Here is a 24,663-nt window from a genome sequence, read left to right as displayed (position 1 = left end):
TGATTACAATGAGATCTGCGGGAAGTTGAATACTAGCCAGTATTGCACATGTAATGCATCGAAAGTATCCATATCGATGCCATTATGTGGATCATAGCATTCAAAACATTTGAGATGAATAATGCATTACTTTGAACAATGTGTGCAATTTCCCTGACTTTTTACGTCTTGCATATAATGTATGTTCACATCCTATGTGGTAATAGTTTATACAGCGATGTCTTGAGCTGAAACATGACGAGAAAAAGAGAAGAAACTTTCCTTGAAGTAAATATAATACACGGGTCGTAAAGTTTTATTTTCCTCCCAGAGAAAACCTCTCTTAAGAATTTTATCGAGACTAGAAAATCATCGGCCTCATAAAGATGCGAACTGACGAAAATAGGATCAAAGAACCAGCAGCGAAAGAGTAAGAACGACGACTTGAAATGTTTCGGGCTTTAAATAATTACCAGACTTTTCCATTTGAAATTTATTCCTATTTCGGGGCGGTAATCGTACTGTCTTAAACATTAAATATAAGAAATACTTACGACATACATAATAATGATTTACCGTATTTTCTCGAATAGCCCGCTCCCTCCAATAAACCGCGCACCTCAATTTGAAAGGCAAAAAGAAAAAAAAAAAAAAAAGCAAATAAATAAACAAAAAATTAATAACATAAAACAAACACAAATTATACAAATAAAACTTTCAACAAATGTATTCACGACAAATTAAAGACAAACACACATAGAATACAGTATATTCCTCCGCTTCTTTGATAATTTTAAGTTTTTCGCTGCAAGTAAAAGATCGCAATCTCGAACTCAGTGTTGCCAACTGGACGGAAATTCCGTCAAAAGTGACGGAATTTCAATGTATCGGACGGGAAAAGAATGGCTTTGATGGGTGACGGATTTTCTGGCGGAAATTACGATTTACTCCGTCTGATTTTTTGGCTGCTGTTATTTGAATTGTTTAATTTTTCGGGAAGTGTAGACCAACCCAGCTCATCAACTGCAGACTTAGAGCAGATGTCAATTAATTATTATTCTTTTAATCAAGATTGGTGAGGGAGTTGCGTTAATATTTGCTTTCGTTTGTATATAGGTATATTGAGTGGGTCTTATTTTTTCTTTAATTTTGACGGATTCTGACGGATTTCCAGATGTTAGACTGACGGGGATACAATTTATGTGTTGGCAACAATGCTCGTACATTCAGTAGTACTCATTTTCAGAAATGAAAATATAAGACGCTCGAAATATGCACTTAACACACTCGAACTTGATTCTGAAATATATACAGGCCAACTGATAATCCGAACAGAATTTAACAATCTTAACAATTGAAATACCCGCGCAGGAAGATAATGGCATTTGCTACAAACTTAGAAATTGCGACGGAAGAAAACAGGGCTGTGTTCTTCTTTTCGAATAAGCAGTGCACCTATATATTTCAGAAAAAAGTGCGCGGGTTGCTCGATAAAATACGGCTTTACTCTCCTGCGTGTAGACGGGTATGTCTTTTCAAACTCACAGGATGAAAGAAACATTTTCCACAAACAGTGCACTTGGAAGATTTGTCGCCAGTGTGCTGGAGCGAATGGATTTTGAGATTTTTTGATTGAGCAAAACTTTTACCACAGACTTCACATTTAAAAGAGTTCTCTGCATCGTGTAGACGTGAATGTCGTTCAAGTTTTACCAAACGCGAGAAATATTTCCCACATATATCGCATTTGAAAGGGTTGTCGCCAGTGTGTTGGCGAACATGGTCATTGAGACTCACTGAGTAAGAGAAACATTTCCCACAAACATCACACATGAAAGGTTTTTCCCCTGTATGTTGGCGTACGTGCTCGTTGAGATTTCCTGATTGCGAGAAACATTTTCCACAAAATTCGCATTTAAAAGGCTTTAAACCTGTGTGTTGACGCGTGTGGTAGATAAGACTCGCAGAATGAGAGTAACATTTCCCGCAAAAATTGCATTTGAACGGTTTTTCGCCAGTATGCTGTCGAGCGTGGTTAATCAAACCACCAGAATAGGAATAAGATTTCCCACAAACATCACACTTGTATGGCTTTTCGCCGGTGTGCCGGCGAACGTGGATTTTCAGACTTCTCGACTCTGTGTAACATCTGCCACATTCATCACATTTGAATGGTTTGTCTCCAGTGTGTATTCGAGTATGAGATTTGAGTCTCTCAGAGTAGGAAAAAGACTTTCCACAAACTTCGCATTTGAAAGGTTTTTCACCGGTGTGTAAGCGTAGATGCCTTTTAAAACTTTCAGAGTACAGAAAACACTTCCCACAAACTTGACACTTGAAGAGTTTCTCCCCTGAGTGGTTGAGCACATGCAATTTTAAACTATCCGATTTAGAAAAACGCTTATCACACATATCGCACTTGAACGGCTTGTCTCCCGCGTGCTGTCGCTTGTGGATCTTCAGATCGGTCAAGTTACGTAATAAATCCCCACACTCATCACATTTGAATTCCTTCTTGCCCTTGTGCCGACGTTCATGTACTCTCAGGTTTCTCGGTTTAGAGAAAGTCTTTCCACAAACATCGCATTTTAAACATTTTTCTACCGTGTTTTGAGTTGGATTACCACTTACACTTCCCGATTCTGTAATACATTTACCACTAACATCACATTCCGATATCTTCTCGTGGCACTTTTCTTCTCTCAAAAAGTCATTGTTATGGTTTACTGCAATGCTGGAATGACAACCATCACATAGCTATAGACTTCAAACAACACTTCAGAATATACGTAGATAAGAATATTAGATCAATGGCCAGTTTGACCAAGTAATGTTTAATTTTGCTTGACGAATGTTAAATTAACAGTCTGTTTATTTTTAACGCTCTGTTAATGTATTTTCCATTTGTTCAACATAATTTTAAGATAACCAGCACTTAACTATAACGTCTGTTAGCACTATTTTAACTACTCAACAGCAGTTGGTAATGATTCTACACATGTAAGAAAATTTTTAATTGGCTAAAATTAATCTTTAAATTCTATATTATAGAGTGAGTCATGAAACTTGTATAAAATGACAACCTGTTATAGTAGGCCACGCTCCATAAACAAACAGTTGACAAATGAAAGTTGTAGGTGACGTGCTGAATAATAATTACAAAGTAAGGTTATATTTCCTCATTGCTATTATGGATACGAAATACGAAAGAAATAAAATAACACTGATGTACTTAAACAGTCCAAAGTATTTTTTAAATGTTATATTACCAGTCATATGCTAAACATTCCCTACAGAAAGACACAAAATATTAATTTCGCAACTTCTGTTCGAACAGCCATATTTAACGCTAATATGTTTTCGCGGGATATCAGCCGAGTTAAGATTTTGGAATGCTCCAAGCTTTCGACTGCTATCTCTGCAGCCATCTTCAGGGAAGTGATGTCCGAACAGAAAGTCGAAAGGTTATATAGATGTGGCTGTCTCAGGTGAAACGGGATTGGTTGGCGGATCGGCCAATCCGGGGCCGGGAATTGTCATCGCTCGTAAGCTCCGCCCCTCCCGGGATTACTGCGTGAAGTTTGGCGGGCGGCGAGCCCTGTTCCGCCGGTTGGAATCGGTTGCCGTCCTCGGTCCGTGATCTTCATGACCTTGATTGTAAGAGGGCCTGAGTTGGTCTAAGGCCGGTGTCCATGCCTGACTGAGCTGGAGTCCACTGTCTCTGTTAAAGTTGTTTTTCTCCAGCTTGATCTCTATGGCCTCCTTGATTGTACGATCCCAGTAGTGGCTTGATTTGTTAATGACCTTGGTGTGGTCAAACAGTATTTTATGCTCCTTTTCTATGCTGTGTTGCGCCACTGCAGATTTTTCCGGGTAATACAGCCTCAGGTTCCTCTTATGTTCTTTGATTCTGTCTTCTATTGTGCGGCCAGTCTGCCCTATGTATACTTCGCCACACTCGCATGGAATCTTGTAAATCCCTGGAGTCCTTAAGCCCTGACTGTCTTTAACCTGACGTAGATGACTCCGGATTTTGCTCTGTGGTTTATGGATGGTTTTGATATTAACCTTCTGGAGGATTCTGCTTATTTTGTGTGACACGCTCCCGCAGAATGGAATGAAAGCTTTCTTTGTCGGTTCTAGCTTGCTGTCTAAGTCTATTGTGTTACATCTCGTGGTAACTTGTTTGAGGGCTTTGCTGATGTCTCTCCGGCTGTAGTTGTTTTGTTGTAGTGTTCTACGAAGATGGTCCATTTCTGCAGGCAAGTTGTTGATATCGGAAATGACTATGGCGCGATGTAGTAGACTAGTCAGGACGGACTTCTTCTGCGAAGGGTGGTGGAGGCTGAGTGCATTCAGGTACAGATCTGTGTGCGTCGGCTTTCTATACACGCCATGTCCGAGAGTACCATCTGCTTTCCTGTGTATGTGGATATCCAGGAACGGCAGTGAGCCCTCTGACTCCACCTCCATGGTGAACTGGATATTCGCGTGAATGCTGTTGAGATGTTGTAGGAACTCTTGTAGCTTGTCTTGTCCGTGCGGCCAGACCACGAAGGTGTCGTCCACGTAGCGGAAGAAGTGGCTCGGCTTGTGTGTGGCTGAGTCTAGGGCCTGGTGTTCGAAGTGCTGCATGTAAAAGTTAGCAATAGCAGGTGACAGCGGGGAGCCCATTGCCACGCCGTCGGTTTGTTCGTAGAACTCACTGTTGTACGTGAAGTAAGTAGTAGTCAAGGCCAGTCGGAAGAGTTGTAGAATATCATCCGGGAATTGTTCCGCTACCAGTTCAAGAGCCTCTTTTATCGGAACCTTTGTGAAGAGTGAAATTACATCGAAGCTCACTAGTAGATCTGATGGGACCACTGTGATGTTCTCCAGAATTCTAACAAATTCTGTAGAGTTTTTCACATGATGTTCACACGTTCCAATCAGGGGTTGGAGCATGTTGGTTAGATGCTTGGCCAGGTGGTATGTGGGCGACCCGATGGTGCTAACAATGGGTCGTAATGGTAGCCCTTGTTTGTGGATCTTGGGGAGCCCGTAAATCCGAGGTGGTGTGGCCGAGTGTGGTAGTAGAACTTTTATAACCTCGGCAGGCAGCGAGGAAGATTTCAGCAGCGTGGTGGTTCTTCTTATGATCCTGTTAGTGGGATCACGTGTCAGTTTCTTGTAGGTCGTGTCTTCTAGTAGTTCAACAATTTTCTGGTGGTACGTTGAAGAGTCCAACACCACCGTAGCGTTTCCTTTGTCGGCCTGGAGAACGACTATACTCTCATCTTCACGTAGCTCCCGGAGCGCTAGTCGTTCATTCCTCGTGATATTGGGTTTGGGTGGTCTGGCTGTGTTGATTATTCGGCAGACATCTCTTCTCACTTCTTCAGATATTCCAGGAGGAAGAGAGGAGATAGCTTGCTCCACTCCACTGATAATGTCCTTGACTGGATATTTTCTTGGAGCTGGAACGAAATTTAGGCCCTTGGCAAGTACCGATATGGTGTCTTCGTCCAATGTTTTACTTGATACATTAATGACAAGTTTGTTCTTGTCCAGCGGTTGGATGCCTGGCTGTGAGGGGGCCAATCTGTGGAATTTCTCCATTTGCCTCCCTCTGACTTTCTTCATATGCATCTGCACCTGGGCGCTTAGTGACCTGTCGATCCATTCTTGATCAGATGGTTGTAGCCTCCCGTAGCATTGTAAGCGTAGCTGTAGTAGCTCCCGTGAGATGTTGTTGAGTTCCAGGTATGTGTGATGGATTCTCTCCCTTATGAGGGCCAAGCTGGCTCGTTTGCATATTCTCTGGGCCTTCACTGTTCGAATTTCATGTTTAACGACAGCAAATTTAGGGACGACTTTCTTGTCTCGACATCTACGTAGGAAAGCAAGTGTACATAGTAGACTTGCCCTCTTCTTGTGTCCTTGTTCCAATCTCTGAAGGACATGGTATACTTCCTCCCCGTAGAGGTGATGTATGTATGATTTGAGGCTTTCTCGGCGTTGGTTCGCTAATATGTTTTCGCGGGATATCAGCCGAGTTAAGATTTTGGAATGCTCCAAGCTTTCGACTGCTATCTCTGCAGCCATCTTCAGGGAAGTGATGATCCGCCAACCAATCCCGTTTCACCTGAGACAGCCACATCTATATAACCTTTCGACTTTCTGTTCGGACATCACTTCCCTGAAGATGGCTGCAGAGATAGCAGTCGAAAGCTTGGAGCATTCCAAAATCTTAACTCGGCTGATATCCCGCGAAAACATATTAGCGAACCAACGCCGAGAAAGCCTCAAATCATACAGCCATATTTAAGTAAATGTTAAACGAGTTAACTGGCGGAAATCCTACATTTAAAATTAACAAACTGTTAACAATCTGTTAAACCAAACTGGTGTTGAAAACATACAAGTTTATTAATTAACAAACTGTTTAGAGTTTAACAGTCGTTAAATTTTCTAACAATACTTGGAAAAAGCGGCCACAAGAGTCAAAGAAATAATAAGGCAAGCTGAAGATTGTTCAAATGACAAGCTGTATGCAGCGATAAACTTAAGGAAATTATGCGTCATCAAAACAACGTGGAAAGAGAAAAAATACAGGACTTTAACATCGCGAAAATTTTGTAGCAAATAGGCGACGGCATTTCCGCCATGTTGATGGAACAGTTATACCGCTGTGACTCGGTCCCCAGAGCCTCGTCTGTTAAAAACAGGTTGCACCACGGGAAGGTGAGGATGGAGTTGAGTAGGAGAGGTTATGGAATGCACTTCACTACTCCTTGCAAACCTAAGAATAAAGGTAATACTATGGAAAACAGTAATTTTTCTACTCTTTTACTAAATCACCTGGTAGCTTTTGTTTCAAAATGGCCAATAAACAAAATAGATTCATATTTAAATAATCACAGAATGTGTTTCTAAGTTCTTCAGAGAATATAAGAAAATGAGAAAATAATGTTCTCACATCAATAAATTATATCTTATGTATTAAGAAAATAATATTAAATTATCACACATATTTGGCGAAAGAAAAACAAATTACGTTAAACTACCATTTCAAAGACACAACCTTGGCAATAATATTATAACAAACAGATTTTTTTTTTTAATTTTAACTGGTAATTGTAGCAACATTTGATATTTGATATTTATTTGTCAATCAACTTTACAATTCACAGTTATGGTGGACCTTCACATTTCAATTGTAGCAACATTGTAAAATCCAATTCCCGAGGTTGTTACCATTCTTAAAAGAATAACCGAAACGTCTTATGATGATAATGATGTATCACAATGACCTTATCTACATTAGCTAGAAATAGTGACAGCTAGATAATTTACGAGATAAGACCAAGGAGTCAGCATGTGTTACCTGATATTCATTCTGCTGGGAGAACTGAAAACCTCAGAAACAAACCAGCCAGCTGATACTACTGTAAGCTCACGTGATATTGCAAACTTGTCCCAAGGCCAGCTTCTGGCCACCGAGCTATGCCAGTGGAAGCAAGCTACAGACAGGTCTCTTATCTGTAGGTACTATTTGTCTACACACAATCGATAAGACGCCTTACAAAAGCAGAGGCAATGAACACAACGAGCTTCTGAATAATGTAATTCGTTTTCCCTGTTGGGTATTGAGCACAATGTGGGCACATGTGCCGACAGCTACGTAACAGGACACCAAGGACTGTTACAAGGCTAGAGTGGGTTATATGAGGGGATAGCTAAGTTGTTATAACTCTATTGATAGGTGAGAAGGGAATATTTCGATTAGTAGGAAATTCCAACCTTTCATTCAATTCATTCACTAACCACCACACGGTTTATTTGGACAGATGAAATCTGTCTTCAAATTTCTTATCATAGTATTCTTCAAAAGAATCCTCTCTTTCCAGAATGACGTCAATTCGACATTGATCACTGAATAAATAATTCAAGTAAAACATTTGTTTTATTCCATCAAATCGGGCCACCATTTTATTGGAACTGACCCTAATAAATTTCACGTAAAAACTTCATCATGAGCGGTCAAGTTTTACCGTGGTAAACTATATTACTATGTTTAACTTTGATCGTCAGAGATGACGGATAGTGAAGTTGAATAGAGTGAAATGCGAACTTTACCGCGGTAGAATTTTAATCAAGAATGGTGCACTCGATCATAAGACTTCTTCATTTGAAGTAGGACGAAATTTTAGGAACTTTACACACTTTTCTGCATCGTATCTCAAATGAACCTGAACAAACACAGGGAAAGTGACGAATAGCACTCTAGACTCACCTCTTATTCTCCTCAGTGAACTCTTTCAGATCCAACTCCTCCTTCATTGGGTGCGCAGTTGACAAATTTTCCTGAAAAGAAAAATCAGGTCTGGAAACTAATGGCAGTGCACTGACCACAGGAGCAGTACCTAAAAGGCTAATATGGCCGTCTTCCAGTGTTGCCAACTAATACCGGATATCACCAAAGAGGGTTAAATCACAATGCCATGAATAATAATAATATGCCCGCCATTGGTCCCTAACCTGAGCTAAATTAATCCATTCTCTATCATCATATCCCACCTCCCTAAAGGTCTTTTTCCCTCCGGCCTCCCAACTAACACTCTATATGCATTTCTGGATTCGCCCATACGTGCTACATGCCCTGCCCATCTCAAACGTCTGGATTTAATGTTCCTAATTATGTCAGGTGAAGAATACAATGCGTGCAGTTCTGTGTTGTGTAACTTTGTCCATTCTCCTGTACCTTCATCTCTCTTAGCCCCAAATATTTTCCTAAGCACCTTATTCTCAAATACCCTTAACCTATGTTCCTCTCTCAAAGTGAGAGTCCAAGTTTCACAACCATACAGAACAACCGGTAATATAACTGTTTTATAAATCCTAACTTTCAGGTTTTTTGACAGCAGAGTAGATGACAAAAGCTTCTCAACCGAATAATAACAGGCATTTCCCGTATTTATTCTGCGTTTAATTTACTCCCGAGTATCATTTATATTTGTTACTGTTGCTTCAAGATATTTGAATTTTCCCACGTCTTCGAAGGATAAATTTCCAATTTTTATGTTTCCATTTCGTACAATAGTGTGATCACGAGACATAATCGTATACTTTGTCTTTTCGGGATTTACTTCCAAACCTATCTCTTTACTTGCTTCAAGTAAAATTCCCGTATTTTCCCTAATCGTTTGTGGATTTTCTCCTAACATATTCACGTCATAATAATAATAATAATAATAATAATAATAATAATAATAATAATAATAATAATAATAACATAGTACTAACAATAACAATGTCTTGCTTATTCACCACATCTCACCTTTATGTTGAGAGATGTTTTCTAAATAGTTCAATAATCTGTGCAAGATAGACCTATAAAGATCTAAGCACGGAAAAAAATAATTAAAATGTGAAATGGTATTTCTATCAATCACTCAGGTACATCTATCACACCGTAAATGTGTTACATTTGTTTACACTTAATGAGACTATAATCTTGTATTGTAACGACAACACAACGCAACACACAAAATAACTGTTATGTATTAATATTAATATTGATATTAATTAATAATTAGTATATTCAAATTTCACTAGCTTCCAGTAATCGGCTCAGATATCTAGAACAATTTTAATTTTATAAAATTTCAATACTGTCAATGGCTGTTACTGCTGTCAACATAACAGTTAGCAAATCACTACCAGATGGATTTCTCAATACCGAAATTCGAAACGAAGTTGCCAAAACAAAATTCAACCTTGAAACTAGATTTTTTGTAGTAATGTAGTAATGAGGAAAAAATGGTTAGGTTTCACACTTTGAGTATTAAGTAAGCTGGTTCGGGCAATATTATCATTAGAAAGTGTTCCCTCGAATGTAAAATGAGAAATAATTTAAAGAAAGAATTATCTGTAAATGAAAAGTATGATGAAGAACATGAAGATAAACGAATGAAAAGTGCTAAATAACAAAATGTTTTGGATATAACATGCAATACAAATAGACGGAACTCACCTCAGATTCACATTTTACTTCATAAAATGTAAATGACACTGGATTTTCCTCAGATTTCACCTCTGATAGACTGTAGCTGGAATTCACACAATCCTCAATTACCTGAAACACGTTCAGACTTAAAAAAATCTTGCATTTCTAGAAAATACCATGAAAATTTAGAAATTTGTTCTAAAATAATATTACGCAGATTCTGGATTACATTTTAGTTCAGTAAGCCAATATTCGGCTCAGTGCTACATGCAGTACAGGGCTGAGGGCGAAATATTGGAGAATGGAGAAAGGAAATCTTTGAAAGAGAGAATTTATCCAAAAGAAATCAAAACCTTACGTGATATTTAATCACAATACAGAAGAATATAAAAATAATAATATGCGTGTTTAGTTTTTCACTGTGGGTGCGAGGACAGAGCAGGTTTTTGGGTACAGTACCACGTCCTGAAATACCAAAACACCATTTCTGAAATAATAATAAAATCAAGACGATAAAGCATATTATTTACTCATGTTGTATCATATATTATTCGAATTTGTAAAGAAAGAATGAAAATATCTGGTTATATACATACAACTATACAAATGTAGTGTTAACTACTCTATATGTAAGCAAGTTAAAGCAGAATAATGAAACACAAATTTTATTACACAGTTTGAAGAACTGATTAAATACCACATTCATGGAACACAGTTTGCCCATTATGAACAATGATAAAAGATCTGAATCAGATAATAGTACATTATGCAACGAGCCTATAATGGTAGTAATTAAGACGCGAGTATGTTTATGAAACGAGCGCAAGTGAGTTTCATAATTTTTTTGCTCGACCATATTTCTAACTTGAAATTATTCATAAGTATTCATGTTAGTCTTATCTGACTGGGGAGCGGAACTGACCTTGTGCAATATCTCGTAAATTGTGAGATGTGCGCAGACGCGAAAGTATTGATTTTTTTCCGAGACACAAATGTCATTGACCTTGATATAATCTAGAGAGTAAAATAAACATTAATCTTGATATAACCTTGAAATTGATTTTGACATTGAAAAACGAGATGACAAATTGAATTTATTTGAATATTATTTATTTGAATTATTATAGTAACAGAACATAACCTTCTGCGACAGTATTGGATTTCCAGCCTCCGTGACGTTTCGCTAGTTGTCTTTCGATTGCATATCCGAGAACAATCGATACTTGTGCTTTCATATTGGTACAATGGTGCTTTCTGATTGGTGGAACACCTGAACTTTAATGAATAGGTGTACTTTAATGAGGTCCATTAAAGGGCTGCTACCAGTTGTACAATTACTACATTTCGGCATGGTCGAGCATAAAATAGGTTTTGAAGATCCTGTCTGCAAAAATAATAGAGACTACATACACACATAAGGAGTGGTAACAAATTTATATAGATGGAGCCCTTATATCACATTCAGGAGCTGGATGAACATGTTCCCTCTTTTTATTTTATCATTTTATAGAAGAATATACAACAAATTTTGAAGGAAAAGTTACTGCTATATACATATCTTTGGAAAGGCTCTTACATAGGTTAAATAATTTTCAAAACGCTGTCATATTATCCGATTCAGTGGTATAATAGATATAGTTTCACAAGTCTACGAAAAGGGCTAAATTCAGTATTGTTAGAAAATCATCTATTACCTAACTTAGCCTACCATTGTTATGTAGGCCTACAGGGTAATGACACAAGAGTCTATTTGGCTAAAAGGGCACTCAAATTTTACACACCTCCAATAACGGAGGTAAAACAACTAATCAAAAGTAAATTCAGATCTGCCAAAAAATAATAAATTCGGACGGAGCAAAACATAATGCCTGGTGGGGGGGGGGGGGAAATCGATATAGTTAGGAGGAAATGACAAGAATATCTCTTAGTCTGTGACGTCCTAACAATGGTCAGTTCCACTCAAAATAAGTATTGGAAATCAAGGAAGCTAATGGCTCCATTGTCAAATGTTTGGCATTAGACAAGTACAAAAATAACAACTATTTGTTTAATACTTAACACAGCCGCCGGAAGCTAAGAATATATGAATTATTATCACGTACCAATAATAATAATAATAATAATAATAATAATAATAATAATAATAATAATAATAATAACAATAATAATAATAATAATTCTTTATTTATACTGGCAGAGTTAAGACCATAGGGCCTTCTCTTACACTCTACCAGGTCACAAAGTATACAAGCAGTTAAAATTTAACAAAAAGTTAAAGAACAGAATACTAACATATTACAAAGAAAATAATAATAATAGCATAATAAAATCGATAATAAACAACATGAAAATAATACCATAATAAAAAAGGAAAGTAAAATACATTGAAATATGGTGAAAGCAACTCATTTGGTACAAATGGTTAATATGGAAAAACATAAGGAAGAATATATCAAAATGGAGTGCAATAAAACAATAATAAAAAAGAACAGAAATACGAAAATTAAATAAAATTCACGATAAAAAGGCTATGATAATAAATTCATCGGCTGATAAAGAGAACAAAAAGGGGAAAGGAAGGAAAAAGAAATATATAGCCTATATTTTTACAAAACTATCACAGAGAAAAGGGCATATAAGTCAAAGGAATCTAATTCAAAAAGTGCAATTTTAATTTATTTTTGAAACTAGACAATGTCCGACAGTTTCTGACATGTTGCGGTAGAGAGTTCCAGAGATGAGCTGCAGAGACGGTGAAAGATGAAGAGTAATATATGCATATAAATAATAATGAACAGCTTCCAGTTTACCTCTGATAAAGGTTTCTTCTCTTCTATATCAGTGCCTTCATTTGTTTCTACAGCCAACGGGTCATCTTCTGCTTCTGTCTTCACTTCTTCCATCTCATTGTAGGCTTTAGAAAAAAACTGACATATGCTTGGATCTGTACAATTTTTTTGTTCTGCCAACGGATCGTTCTCTTGTTTTGTCTTCTGTTCGTCCATCATCTGATGAGGTTGAGATATAAATTCAGATAAGTTTATGTAATATGAAGTGCTTAGAAATTATCGAAATCAATGCTGAGCACAATAACGGCATTCTTTGGAACCTTTATTAAAAGAGGAAGGGTGCGCCAGGATGAAGGGCTGAATATACAGGCTAGCCAACAATCAAAGGGAGGTCTCGTAAAAAAAAAAAAAATACATCGCTAAAAAAATTCAATTCTAAGACAGATTTTTACAGAGCTTAATAGAATTCGACACAATGACTCTTCAATAACTTATTTTATCCAAACAAAGAAAATCTGATTTCTAATTATGTAAAATATAACTTAATTATTGCATTTTAAATATAAATGCTTTACTTCCTAAACGTACACATTCGTGGCTTATATTTTCTATGCATTTGTTTTAAAAGTTCTGTTAAGTATACCTAACAAATTAAGAATGAATGGAATTGAATTTTTCTTTAGAAAAATTAAAAATAAATGCAATGAATAGAAACCTGGAATATCACAATATCACAATGGTTTTCAATTAATCAATGCAACCGTACAAACCTTTTGTGATAATTTCATGTAGAGTTTAATAGGAGGTAACATAATGCAACATGAATAATCGAGAAAACTACAATTAAAGATTCACACACTGTTCACAACATCACGACAAAATACTCCCCATAACCTGAAGTCTCATCTTCATTTTGAACCTTTCTTTTTCGTGATCTTTCATTTTCTCCAGCTTCATTCTCCATACAACACAGGCCCACTCATAATTCTGCCTTGACGATTGTTCTGATCCTTCTTTGTTACAAAATGGCGGACAAGGAGCAGATGTCACTAAAAGGAGGGCGTAGCATTTAGATGTGTATATAGTACCTATGTATTTACCCATTTTGAGCGCTGTTAGAATTTACACAGGATGGATTTCTAAATTAAAATGGTTTATTTAACTGCACTCGAAACTGCAGAGGTTATATCAGCATCGCCGGTGTGCTGGAATTTTGTCCAACAGGAGATTTTTACAAGCCAGTAAATCTACTGACATGAGGCTATCGCATTTAATCACAATTAAATGCCATCGACCAGGGCTGGAATCGAACCCGCAACCTCAAGCATAGAAGGCCAGTGCTATACCAACTGGGCTACCGAGGCCGACGTGAAAGAACCCTGTAGATTTGCAGAGCTGAGTAAAAACAAACAAATCTAATACCAAATCGATATAGGCCTAGTTAATTTTTTTTGCAGACGAAAGGTTAACGTCGTCGTTGTGGATAATTACTAAGCATAGGATCTTGATTTCTGTCAATGTTGATAGAGAATGTAACAGTTAAACAATATTTTTTCCCTTTGACGTATTTCGACAGAATGGACCGTTTTCGTGTCAATTAAATTGCAAATTTGTTACCTAACATGACTACACATGGCAACAATGATGACGTTGCCAGCGAGTTTAAAATTTCGATGCAATTATTTAATTAACCATACACTTAAATACAAAACGTACAATAGATTTGTTGTTTACTTTCATGTAATCTAGCCCTCCTTTGAATGTACAGGGTTACACCACTTCCACTCTAGCGATCGAGAATTGATAAAAAGAAAAGTTTTTGACTCTGTCATTGAAATATTCATATATGGAGCCTCATGTCAACATGTTTATGACGAACATATTTTAGCATATAAACATTATGCTCTCCACATTTTCAGGGTAATGTTATAGTTTTTAAGTAATAAATGTGTGGAAAATATGTTTCATTATATAATATATTGTCTTTCAAATCAACATTTCACAGGGTATTTTCAATAACGAAAATTTAAGCCCTCAAATTGACTAATTCCATAACAAATAGATTAATAATATTATTCATTAACCTTTCACCACAGCACCACAGCTTCCACGATTCCTAATTTTTCACGAATTCAACGAGTTAGAAAGTGATTTCTCTTTCTCACTCATTGTTATTCACACAGTTGAGCATTGCCTTCTAGATAAAAAGACCGATCAATAATAATAATAAAATAATAATAATAATAATAATGTATAGGAGAGTCACCCAGCACTGAGAGTAATTTCTTGCAGTCATTGTTAGGATTGTTATAACTTTAAAAGCTTTTGGTTTCCCAAAAGTTTAGGATATCATTTGCATAAAAAACTACTACCGGTATATCAAGACAAAAAATTAACAGCGAAATTGAATAGCCTGATTATACTTTCACTTTCATAACGTTAATATCGTAAATTTTACAGATAGGCTACACTGTTTGTTTTAAACATACACAGTACAATTAATTACATCATTCTCATACTTTCTGGAACAATGTACTTGCTTTAGAAAAGAAGAGTTATCGTTGATCAAGCCATAGAAATTCTCGCATTAAAATTGTGAACAGACTTCAATTTGGGAATGGTTTTACCTTATTTATTCGCAGTTTATTTCATTCAGGTATCCAAATGATGTTCATGAAACAAAACTCTCGACAGATGCCGAAGCTCTGGGAGACAATACCTACCAGAGTACTGCATTGGAGTTAAATCGCTCGCTTGAACTCGGTCGAGTGTCGCACCCTCGAGTGAGATAAGATCGGTCGTGATACGCTCGTAATAAATAGAAGCACAGTACAAGGCCATCTCACCGACATGTCTTATCTTGTATGGAAGGCGACAGATAACATACACATATGTTTTGCCCACACGGTAAAAATAAGGCTTTATTTTCTGCGTTTATGACAAACTTTTAATGGAACAGTCAATGGAACGTACCAAAACAGGAACATGAAGTTATAAATAAAATAGTATGAAAAACTTCGATATACAGTTATTATTGCTAATTAATATTATTCAATATTTGATTTACCACATATATAATATGATAGGTCCATACATAGTGTTCCGCCTATATACTGCGACAATGTAGAAACGTTTTACAAAATATTATTGATATAGCAGTAGATTAATAACAATATTAGTACAGAGATAACGTCACAGAAAATATAATAAAACGAATAATCATGCTGCACAACTGTTACAGACGCAAAGATTGATACACTAATTATTAGAGATTATTATTATTATTATTATTATTATTATTATTACTAGAAAACTTGATACAGTTCTTGCATTATCGAGATTGTGTTTTCTGTTTATAGTAATTACATTTACATCCAATAACATCTATCAGATGTGGCAAAAACAAAATCACTCCTGTGTGGGGGGGGGGGGGGAAATACCTACAATATTTATATTATATTTTAAAGCAAGTTTTGTAGTTGTACTATGGAGAGGTTAGTTAAACACTGCAAAGTTTTGAAATGATAAACATCTATAATGTTACTACACAGTTCATTACTATAACAACAACGAATATATAACGCTCGGCTTATACCGTTCGAGGATTTATCGCTCGTGACAATTTTATCCAGCATGCATGTGCGTTACCTATGGGATTATGCTATGAACTACTTGGCGTTCGAGCGAAAACGTCCGATACACACCTCTAATACCTATACAAATTCTAAAACTTTCTCAAAATTGTTAAATTTCCTTCCACTTTCTTTTAAATTATTCCAAACTTAAACACATAGATTTACACCTGAGTTCTCTGTTCGAGTCCGTTTTTGTTTCTTCCCACTGCTCCACAATTTCTTTGATTTTCCAAAGCATAAAGTTCACAAGCAAGAACAGTCCGTGAACGCTGATGGAAACATTAATATGTTAACGACTGAATTTATAAACTCAGCTGATTTCTCGACACTACTCAACTGCAATTCATAACACGAACCCCTTCAATCATGGAAAACTGTTCAACACCCTCAAAACTCACCTCGCTTAATTAGTTCGAAATATGAAACGCGCTGGTTATAAAAGTTCGTAATATTTTATTATTGATATGCTTTTTTTTATCCTTTTACCTTCAGTGGTCAGTATCGTCAGTTTGTTTCGTTCTTGGGGGGGGATGAATTTGTTTTTTCTCGTGGAAGTAATCTCTGAACGTAATACAGTACCAATACTTTCACGTATCTACAGGACAAAACTGTGGCTATTATTGTTCGATACTATGTATAAGGTCCCATTCCTTCAATGATGTAGGAACTAACAACTATTTTTAACAAAATGATCTGTCCTCAATGAGGGTGACCATAAACATCCAGAATAAAAGCACTACAGAAATAATGTAGAAATACAAAAAGATTAAATACAGGAATTGTTTAGCACAACATCCAGAGAAATGCAAACCCAATAGAATCGTCAATGGCCAAAATATAAATGGTAATGTAATATTTGGATTGAATCCTTAAGAATATTCAATAACTTTTTTTTATTTCAAAAATCGGAGACCGAGTGCTTTTAAAATATTCCATGTGAATTTAGGGAGTATGCCACGTGCACCAAACACAAGACCAGAAACACTCCACTGACTAGTGGGAAGGTTATATTTCCTCACTTAGGTATGGGATGCAGGACTCGTAAATGGATTTCTTCTCCTCATCAACATGTTAATTTCTTTTCCGAGTCCGAACAGAAAACACGGATATTTTGTCTGTTTCGTATTTGTACTCTACGGACATTGGTCTTAAAATAAAAGCTGTTCTACAAAATACAGACGGATGGCAACACTAATTATTGTTATGTAGGCCAGTTATTGCGTAGATCTTAATTGAATACTTTTTAATAAAATAAAAGAAATTCCTTGAAATATATCCACAAAATACATCTATGCTGGATTTGCAGTGAAAGACTTTCGTTCTGTCACAAATCCTGTAACATTTATATATTTTTTCAGTACTAAAGATTATTATCATTATTATTATTATTATTATTATTATTATTATTATTATTATTATTAGGCCTACTATCACATTGCCTCCTCCATTATAACATACTAGTACCTCAATTTTGCACGTTACAACACTGTCACCTTATAGTACTTCGGAATTAAATTAATCTGCATTTAATGTAAGTATGCAATTGCAGTTATAGATGTTAGAAATGTGTAAATAATTAATTTTAATTACTATAAAACTTTCCACAGTTAAAAACGTTAAAAGTGTTACAAGTTTTAAAAGAGGTTATGTACCTTTATGACAGATGGGCCCCCTTCCAACACTAGTTTGGTGTCATCTTCGGTGTCCTTCGAATACTACTGCTGCAGCTGATCTTGATGTCCGGCGTTTGCTTTCGTCAGTGGTGGGGGTGAAGGCGAGTGGATACGGCTAAAATGCATCCATGCAGATGCTACAGACACGCAGTCTACTGAGCTAATACGTAAGCTTAAGAAACTAACGACGCAGATATCATTTCACGCAACAATTATTCCAGTCAAAAGTGAAGTAAAAATTTACAAAACGACAGTTAAACAAATATGGAATATGCAAAACAATCCACAGCTGATATGCTATTTAGAGTGATGCTGCCAATATTTACCATGTTCCTGAAGCTTTAAATAAGTGGTCCGAAAAAAACTAGTAACTTTGCTCCTTTCAGAATCCAGCCATTCAAAAACCCTGGGAGGAGATTATTTCAGGTCAAATACTTAATTCTCTTATTTGCTCTTTCACATCTGACAAGGACATCACTCGCATTCAAGCTCTCCAAGAGGAGGCATCTGGATCTTGGCTCCATGCTCTGCCTTCATGTTGGTACTTTGATTGACCATAAATCTTTTCAAGTCGCTTTTACATTGCTGCTGGGCTGTTGCCATGTACACCAATGTATATGTGGAGGGATCGTGGATTCTTTTGGACATCATGCCTTAATCTGTGCCAGAAGTAAAGGTCGCATTCCTAGACATTATTAACAACACCATCGGTAGATCTTTAACCTCCTGTGACATTCCATCAGGTATTAATCGGTCGAATGGTAAACGACCTGACGGCTTGACATTAATTCTTCGTCCAAAGGTAAATCTCTCATCTGGGATTTTACATGTGTAGATACATTAACCCTTTCCCATTTAAAATCTTCTGTAAATTGTGCTGAATCCGCTTATCATGCTAAACGACGCAAATATGAACATTTAACATCAAATTACATCTTCGTCGCTTTTGCAGTTGAGACCTTTGGTCCGTGGTGTAGAGACACTAAAGATCTATTGACCCAAATTGGTACACGCCTACTGTCCCGTACCGGAGATCCTAGATGTATCAATTTCCTTCGTCAATGCATTGGAATGCTATCTCCTTTCTGCAATCATTTCCTAACTCTATTTCGAAGGATGAGATCTTTCTCATTTAATTCCCTCCTTAGTTTATTTCGTTTATCATATTTTAGAAAGATTTTAATTCAATTCTTTTACATAACCCGATCAAAATGATGCAGCCTTACAGTTTCATATTTAAGTAAAAATTTAATTAGTATTGAGAAGTGGTGAGGAAAAAGAAGACGAGACGAATATTGTCGTAAAATTGGTTTGAAGTGACATATCGATCATCTAGTTCAAAAGTGCGACAACTCAAAAAAACAAGTTTTGAGATATCTTCAGTTAAAAGTTTCAAATAAATCACTTAGGAAGGAACAGAGTTCTGGTTCATAACCACGACAATTAGAAATGAGTTAGTATTCAGGACGAGTTTATTGCAATCTTCCAGTTCATTATTAATACATTTCGAAATGTACTAATAATGAATTAGTAAAGTCCATAGTTATAATTACTTCTAAAGCAGTTTATTTCGTTTTTTTTTTTATTTTTGGTTGTAAATATGACTTATATCAATATTGAATCAGAAAGAGTTCCGAAAGGGGCTTTCAGTAATATAAATAACTAAAAAATGGCCATTTTTGAGTTGTCGCACTTTTGAACTGGATGATCGATATATTGCTGAAAATTAAATTATAATGGTAACAGTAATAATTATAATAAAAACAATTTTACAGACTACAAAACATAGAAATTAGAGCAAACAGTGAAGATCTGAACATCAATATATTTATTAAAAATAAAGAAATTACTGCAGCAAATATACAAAGTAGACACAAGTAGGATGGTGAGGGGAACCAAGGAAAAGAGAACGTTAGAGGAACTGGAAGGCCTCCTAAGAGATGGGCGAAGAGTAGATGCAGATTTTCAGAGGATGAAGCTTGATACGGGAATTGAACAGAATTAGTACACTAGCAGAATAAAAAGACAAATATACTAATACTGAATCTGTCGTTGCCAGAGCCTTCTTCAGTTACAAGCCAGAGCCATACGTTGGCAACACTGTAATTAACTGTCAACTGGAGGCCTACTATCCAGAACACGTGTTTGTGCTAATGCCGATTTTCAATGTAAATTAATGTTACAATATAAGTGTGTGTCGAGGAATTATGTTCTTGGTCGTAGCAAACGTTCATTGTTTATGTATTATAAACTAAGTGCGTCTTGGCGATAAAAACAAGACAATAAATGAAAATATGGCTGCAGTCGTTAGCAATTTTTACAGTTATTATTATTAATGACAAAGTGATTGACAATGCTTATTAATATTAAATATTGTATAAGCTATATTTCTAGTCTTACTTGTGGTTTGTGGTGTATCAGAATTCTAGTCAAATTGTTGGGTCTCGCCTGCTATATCAATAAAGTACGCCGTTGATTTTCAAATTCATTGTAAACAGCTGTATTGTGATCCCAGAAATGTTGCAGTTTTGTTGAAGATTCAGAATGCCTGCTATACGTCAGAACTACCTATAATTTGTAGGTGTATACACTCAATTTGTTGGTTTTCAAGGTTTGTTTATTAATATTATTTCTTTCGCAATAAATTAGTTATAAACAGGTTTATTTTCACTTCGTATTTACAGGATTTAAAGTTCACTGAGTTTACGCTAATTGGCACACACTTAATAGGTAATGACGTGTTTTGTTACGTATTATGTTGAAGGTATGTTTCTTCATTTTTTCACATATCTTTATACTTGGCTTAACTGTATTTACATCCTCATATTTTATTTGCATAATTCACATTCTTAGCTTGTTCTCTGTAGTTATATTTATTTAAAATTATATCTTAAAAAGTTTATAACAAATAATTTCGGATAACATTATTGTTATAGTGACTGGCCAGGTTCAAACTAAAACTGGCTTCCTGGGCATTTGAAATACGGTATTTATAGAAAAGCACGATAGATAATCGCATAAGATAATATTAAAATGTATCCTAGACCTCTCACGTTACAGGTGAAAGACCATAAAGTCGCAAAACATTGTCAATTTGCTAGGCATAAATTTGTTAATTGAATGGAATTTATGAATACTGCGTAGGAACTTACGTCTTTATTGCATTGTTGATTTTATTATTTTCGGTGCAAGTAATATCTTATTTATTTATTTACCTTTGTACTATCAACAAAAAAAACATGTTTTTTTGTAATTATTTTAAGTGGCAGCCTTTGTATGCAAGTAGCCTACTTACGCCGTATTCTGAAGTATAGCCAATTGATTGCAATAAAACACTATTTTCGAACCCGTAATAATTTACATCACTACTCTGAATCTTGATCTTACCTTTGTGCGTAAAATAATATTGAAAAAATACACGTTACGTATAACGAAAGCAATGAGGAAGCACAATTACATCAATATCACTTTAGAATCCCCCGCCACCACTTAGAGTTGCTCCGGCTTGTAACTGAAGAAGGTTCACAAGGTTATGTTTGTCTAGTCACGGCCATCTCGACAACTGTTTAACATCAATGCATGTTCAAAGTTCTATATAAAAAAAAAACAAGCGAATAGCTTTATTATATTCATGTTAAACGTCCATTTATATAAACTTGTTCAATGTTGGCCATGTTATGACTAAGAATGTGACGTCGCCCCGTCTTTCTCTCAGCCACGTACAGATGCGTGTCGACGTAAATGCTGAACCTATGTAATATGTAGAAAGCCCGATGAACCTAACACTTGGATGGATCTATGCCCTCGTGAAGGCGTGCATGCCTTTTAAGACCCCACAATTCTGAGAAAAATTTTCCACAAACATCACACCTGAATGACTTCGCGCCAGTATGCTGCGGTAAATGTCTTCTGAGGTAGTCGTTCTGAGCGAAGCACATCCCGCAGTAGTCGCACGTGAATGGCTTCTCACCCGTGTGTAGACGTTTATGATTTTTTAAATGTTGAGATTGCCCGAAACTTTTTGCACACACATCACACTTAAATGGTTTTTCGCCGGTGTGTATACGACCATGACTTTTGAGATGACTTGCACAAGAAAAACATTTTTCACACACATCACACTTGAACGGCTTCTCGCCTGTATGTTGACGTGTATGGATTTTCATATAATTAGATTGCGAAAAACCTTTTCCACATACATTACATTTGTACGGTCTCTCACCGGTATGCCGACGAGAATGTATTCTTAAATATGCCGCACGCCAGAAGCATTTCCCACATACCTCGCATTTGAAAGGCTTGTCGCCTGTATGTTGGCGTGTATGGATCTTCAGATATGACGCGTGGAAGAAACTCTTTCCACAGACATCACACACACATTGTTTCTCCCCGGTATGCTGACGCTCATGGACTTTCAAATTTGCCGACACCGAAAAACATTTTCCGCATACATCACATTTGAAAGGTTTTTCACCCGTGTGTACCCGTAAGTGAATTTTGAGATATCGCGACTCAAAAAAACCCTTGCCGCAGACTGTACATTTGAAAGGCTTTTCGTCTAAATGAACGCGTGTATGTAGTTTTAGTGTTTTCATTAATTGGAAACACTTCCCACAATCTTCACATTTCAATGGATTTTCACCAGAATGAACACGCATATGAAATACGAAGGCCTGAGAGTTCGATAGAACCTTGTCACAAATATTGCATTTGACAGATCTGTCGATTTGGTCGCTGAAGATCGAATGGTCTGGTACAAAGCTATGAGAATCCGTCGTCAAGTTGTCTTCCTCTCTTCTGAGTAAATTTTCGTAGTGATGGTAGTCGTGGGAAGTTACAGAGGCAGGTATCTCTGATGACAATGCATATTCGGGACTTTCGCTATTTGGTGGGACATAGTTGTCATGGACAGCTGAAATCCTATTATGAAAACGTATAATCACTATGCAGTAAAATCAAATATAAGCAAGTATTATTCACATATTAATGTCCAAGATATCACATTCAAACACCAGCAATGTACAACTGACTTGAATCAATTTATTAACGTATTGTCAGGAAAAATGTGAAATTCCGAACAATATATTAGGAGCATAGTTTCAAATCGTATTCGCTAACAATATTGTGACAGCGACGTGAGATTCGAACTCACGACCAGCGTCCCGCAAGAAAGCAGATCGCACAGGCGCCACGGAACACTGAGTGACGGCGCCGCGTGGTGGAGAGAAGAGAGGGGGGTGTATTACGTCAACGCGACGAGAGTGCGCGCGCATCTAGTGCTGGTAGAGAGGAGAGGGCTCTGGATTTTTCTGGAGTGCCATCTCTGGTGACGCGTGGAACTTTCGAGGCTACGTCGCTGTGATTATAAAAGAAGAAGCGTCAGCGAACTCGAGAAAGTTTTTCAGTTGATTAGTCAGCCAGTCAGTGAGAAAGCCAGTCTTGTGTACCGGAGTTCGACTCGAGTGTGCGTCCGCAACTGTATCAGCATCCGAAGGCCTGAGTTCGAGTGCAGTAGACCGCAGTTGGAGGGACCTGAGTTCGAGCGCAGTGGACCGCAGTTGGAGGGACCTGAGTTCGAGTACAGTGGACTGTCTCTGAAGGTCTGTGGTTCGAGATACTGTGAACTCGAGTGACTGAGCTAGAAGAACTGTGAACTGAGAACTGATAGTTCTGATTTGTAAATAGTGCTTTGTAAATATTAGTTAAGATTAACAGTTCATTGTTGTTCGTAATAGTCCAAGTAAATTGTCATTGCCGTCAGTGGAGTGCTATAGCGAATACTGTGTTGAGTGAAAATCCAATTGTTGACGAGAGCGTTTAAGGTGAATTGTAGAAAGGAATTATTGTTGGAAGAATAAAATCCTATTGTTGAGTGGAAATAAATTTACAATATAAATGACTGCTTAAAAGTAGCGGTTGTTTCAAATCGTGTTCAGTCCTTTGTAGTGTTTGTTTCATATAGAATTACGTCCACTTTTTTAGTAGGTTAATTTACGACGCTTTATCAACATCCTAGGTTATTTAGCGACTAAATGAGATGAAGGTGATAATGCCTGTGAAATGAGTCCGGGGTCCAGCACCTAAAGTTACCCAGAATTTGCTCACATTGGGTTGAGGGAAAACTCCGGCAAAAACCTCAACCAGGTAACTTGTCCCGACCGGGAATGGAACCCGGGCCACCTGGTTTCGCGGCCAGACGCGCTGACCGTTACTCCACGGTGTGGACTATTACGTCCAATATTTATGTTATAGAACTGATATAAATGAAATTAATTATTAACTTTTTTATGTTAGATATAGTGACAATCTGGCGCATTTTTCGCGACAATGCTACATTTTCAATATGGACAATACAGTGGAGAGCTGTCTATGATGGAAGGTGTTTCCATTATGGAACAAGAAACTACATTGTAGGTGACAGTTCAGGAGTACACTGAAATAAGTAAAACCAAGAAAAACATGCACATAAACTGAAATTTGAGGCAAAGTACGTAAAAAAAATAGATTTTAATGAAGAATGCAGGGATTGTGAGACCAGCGTATAGGTAACTAAGTATGGACACTTCGCGTCGGTACCTTTGATGTAACCGAACTGATTT

General features: G+C 36.8%; 2 protein-coding genes across 10 annotated transcripts in view; both read right to left on the bottom strand.

Moving 5' to 3' along the window:
* Window positions 1-1,424: 1,424 nt before the first annotated feature.
* On the bottom strand, window positions 1,425-14,944 carry LOC138691847 (zinc finger protein ZFP2-like). Of its 2 annotated transcripts, none has more exons than XM_069814378.1 (5): window positions 14,841-14,944; window positions 12,778-12,975; window positions 9,995-10,096; window positions 8,255-8,325; window positions 1,425-2,713 (listed from the first exon to the last, which is right to left on the bottom strand). In XM_069814378.1, the coding sequence occupies exons 2-5, from the start codon at window positions 12,973-12,975 to the stop codon at window positions 1,483-1,485; spliced, it is 1,602 nt and encodes a 533-aa protein (XP_069670479.1). In that variant the 5' UTR covers window positions 14,841-14,944; the 3' UTR covers window positions 1,425-1,482. The 2 variants fall into 2 exon arrangements, with proteins under 2 accessions (XP_069670479.1, XP_069670478.1); XM_069814377.1 differs by lacking the exon at window positions 14,841-14,944 and adding an exon at window positions 13,527-14,159.
* Window positions 14,945-19,877: 4,933 nt separating this feature from the next.
* The window catches only part of LOC138691845 (zinc finger protein ZFP2-like), a 37,426-nt gene continuing 32,640 nt past the window's right edge, over window positions 19,878-24,663 (bottom strand). For all 8 annotated transcript variants that reach the window (XM_069814367.1, XM_069814370.1, XM_069814369.1 and 5 more), the window contains one exon: window positions 19,878-22,984. In XM_069814367.1, the coding sequence (XP_069670468.1) occupies window positions 21,844-22,984 (1,141 nt within the window). In that variant the 3' untranslated portion in view covers window positions 19,878-21,843. The remainder of the gene's footprint in view (window positions 22,985-24,663) is intronic.

Source organism: Periplaneta americana, chromosome 16, assembly GCF_040183065.1.
Source record: "Periplaneta americana isolate PAMFEO1 chromosome 16, P.americana_PAMFEO1_priV1, whole genome shotgun sequence".
NCBI lineage: Eukaryota > Metazoa > Arthropoda > Insecta > Blattodea > Blattidae > Periplaneta > Periplaneta americana.
The sequence above is the reverse complement of the archived record's forward strand: the minus strand, read 5'-3'. Positions and strand labels throughout refer to the sequence as shown.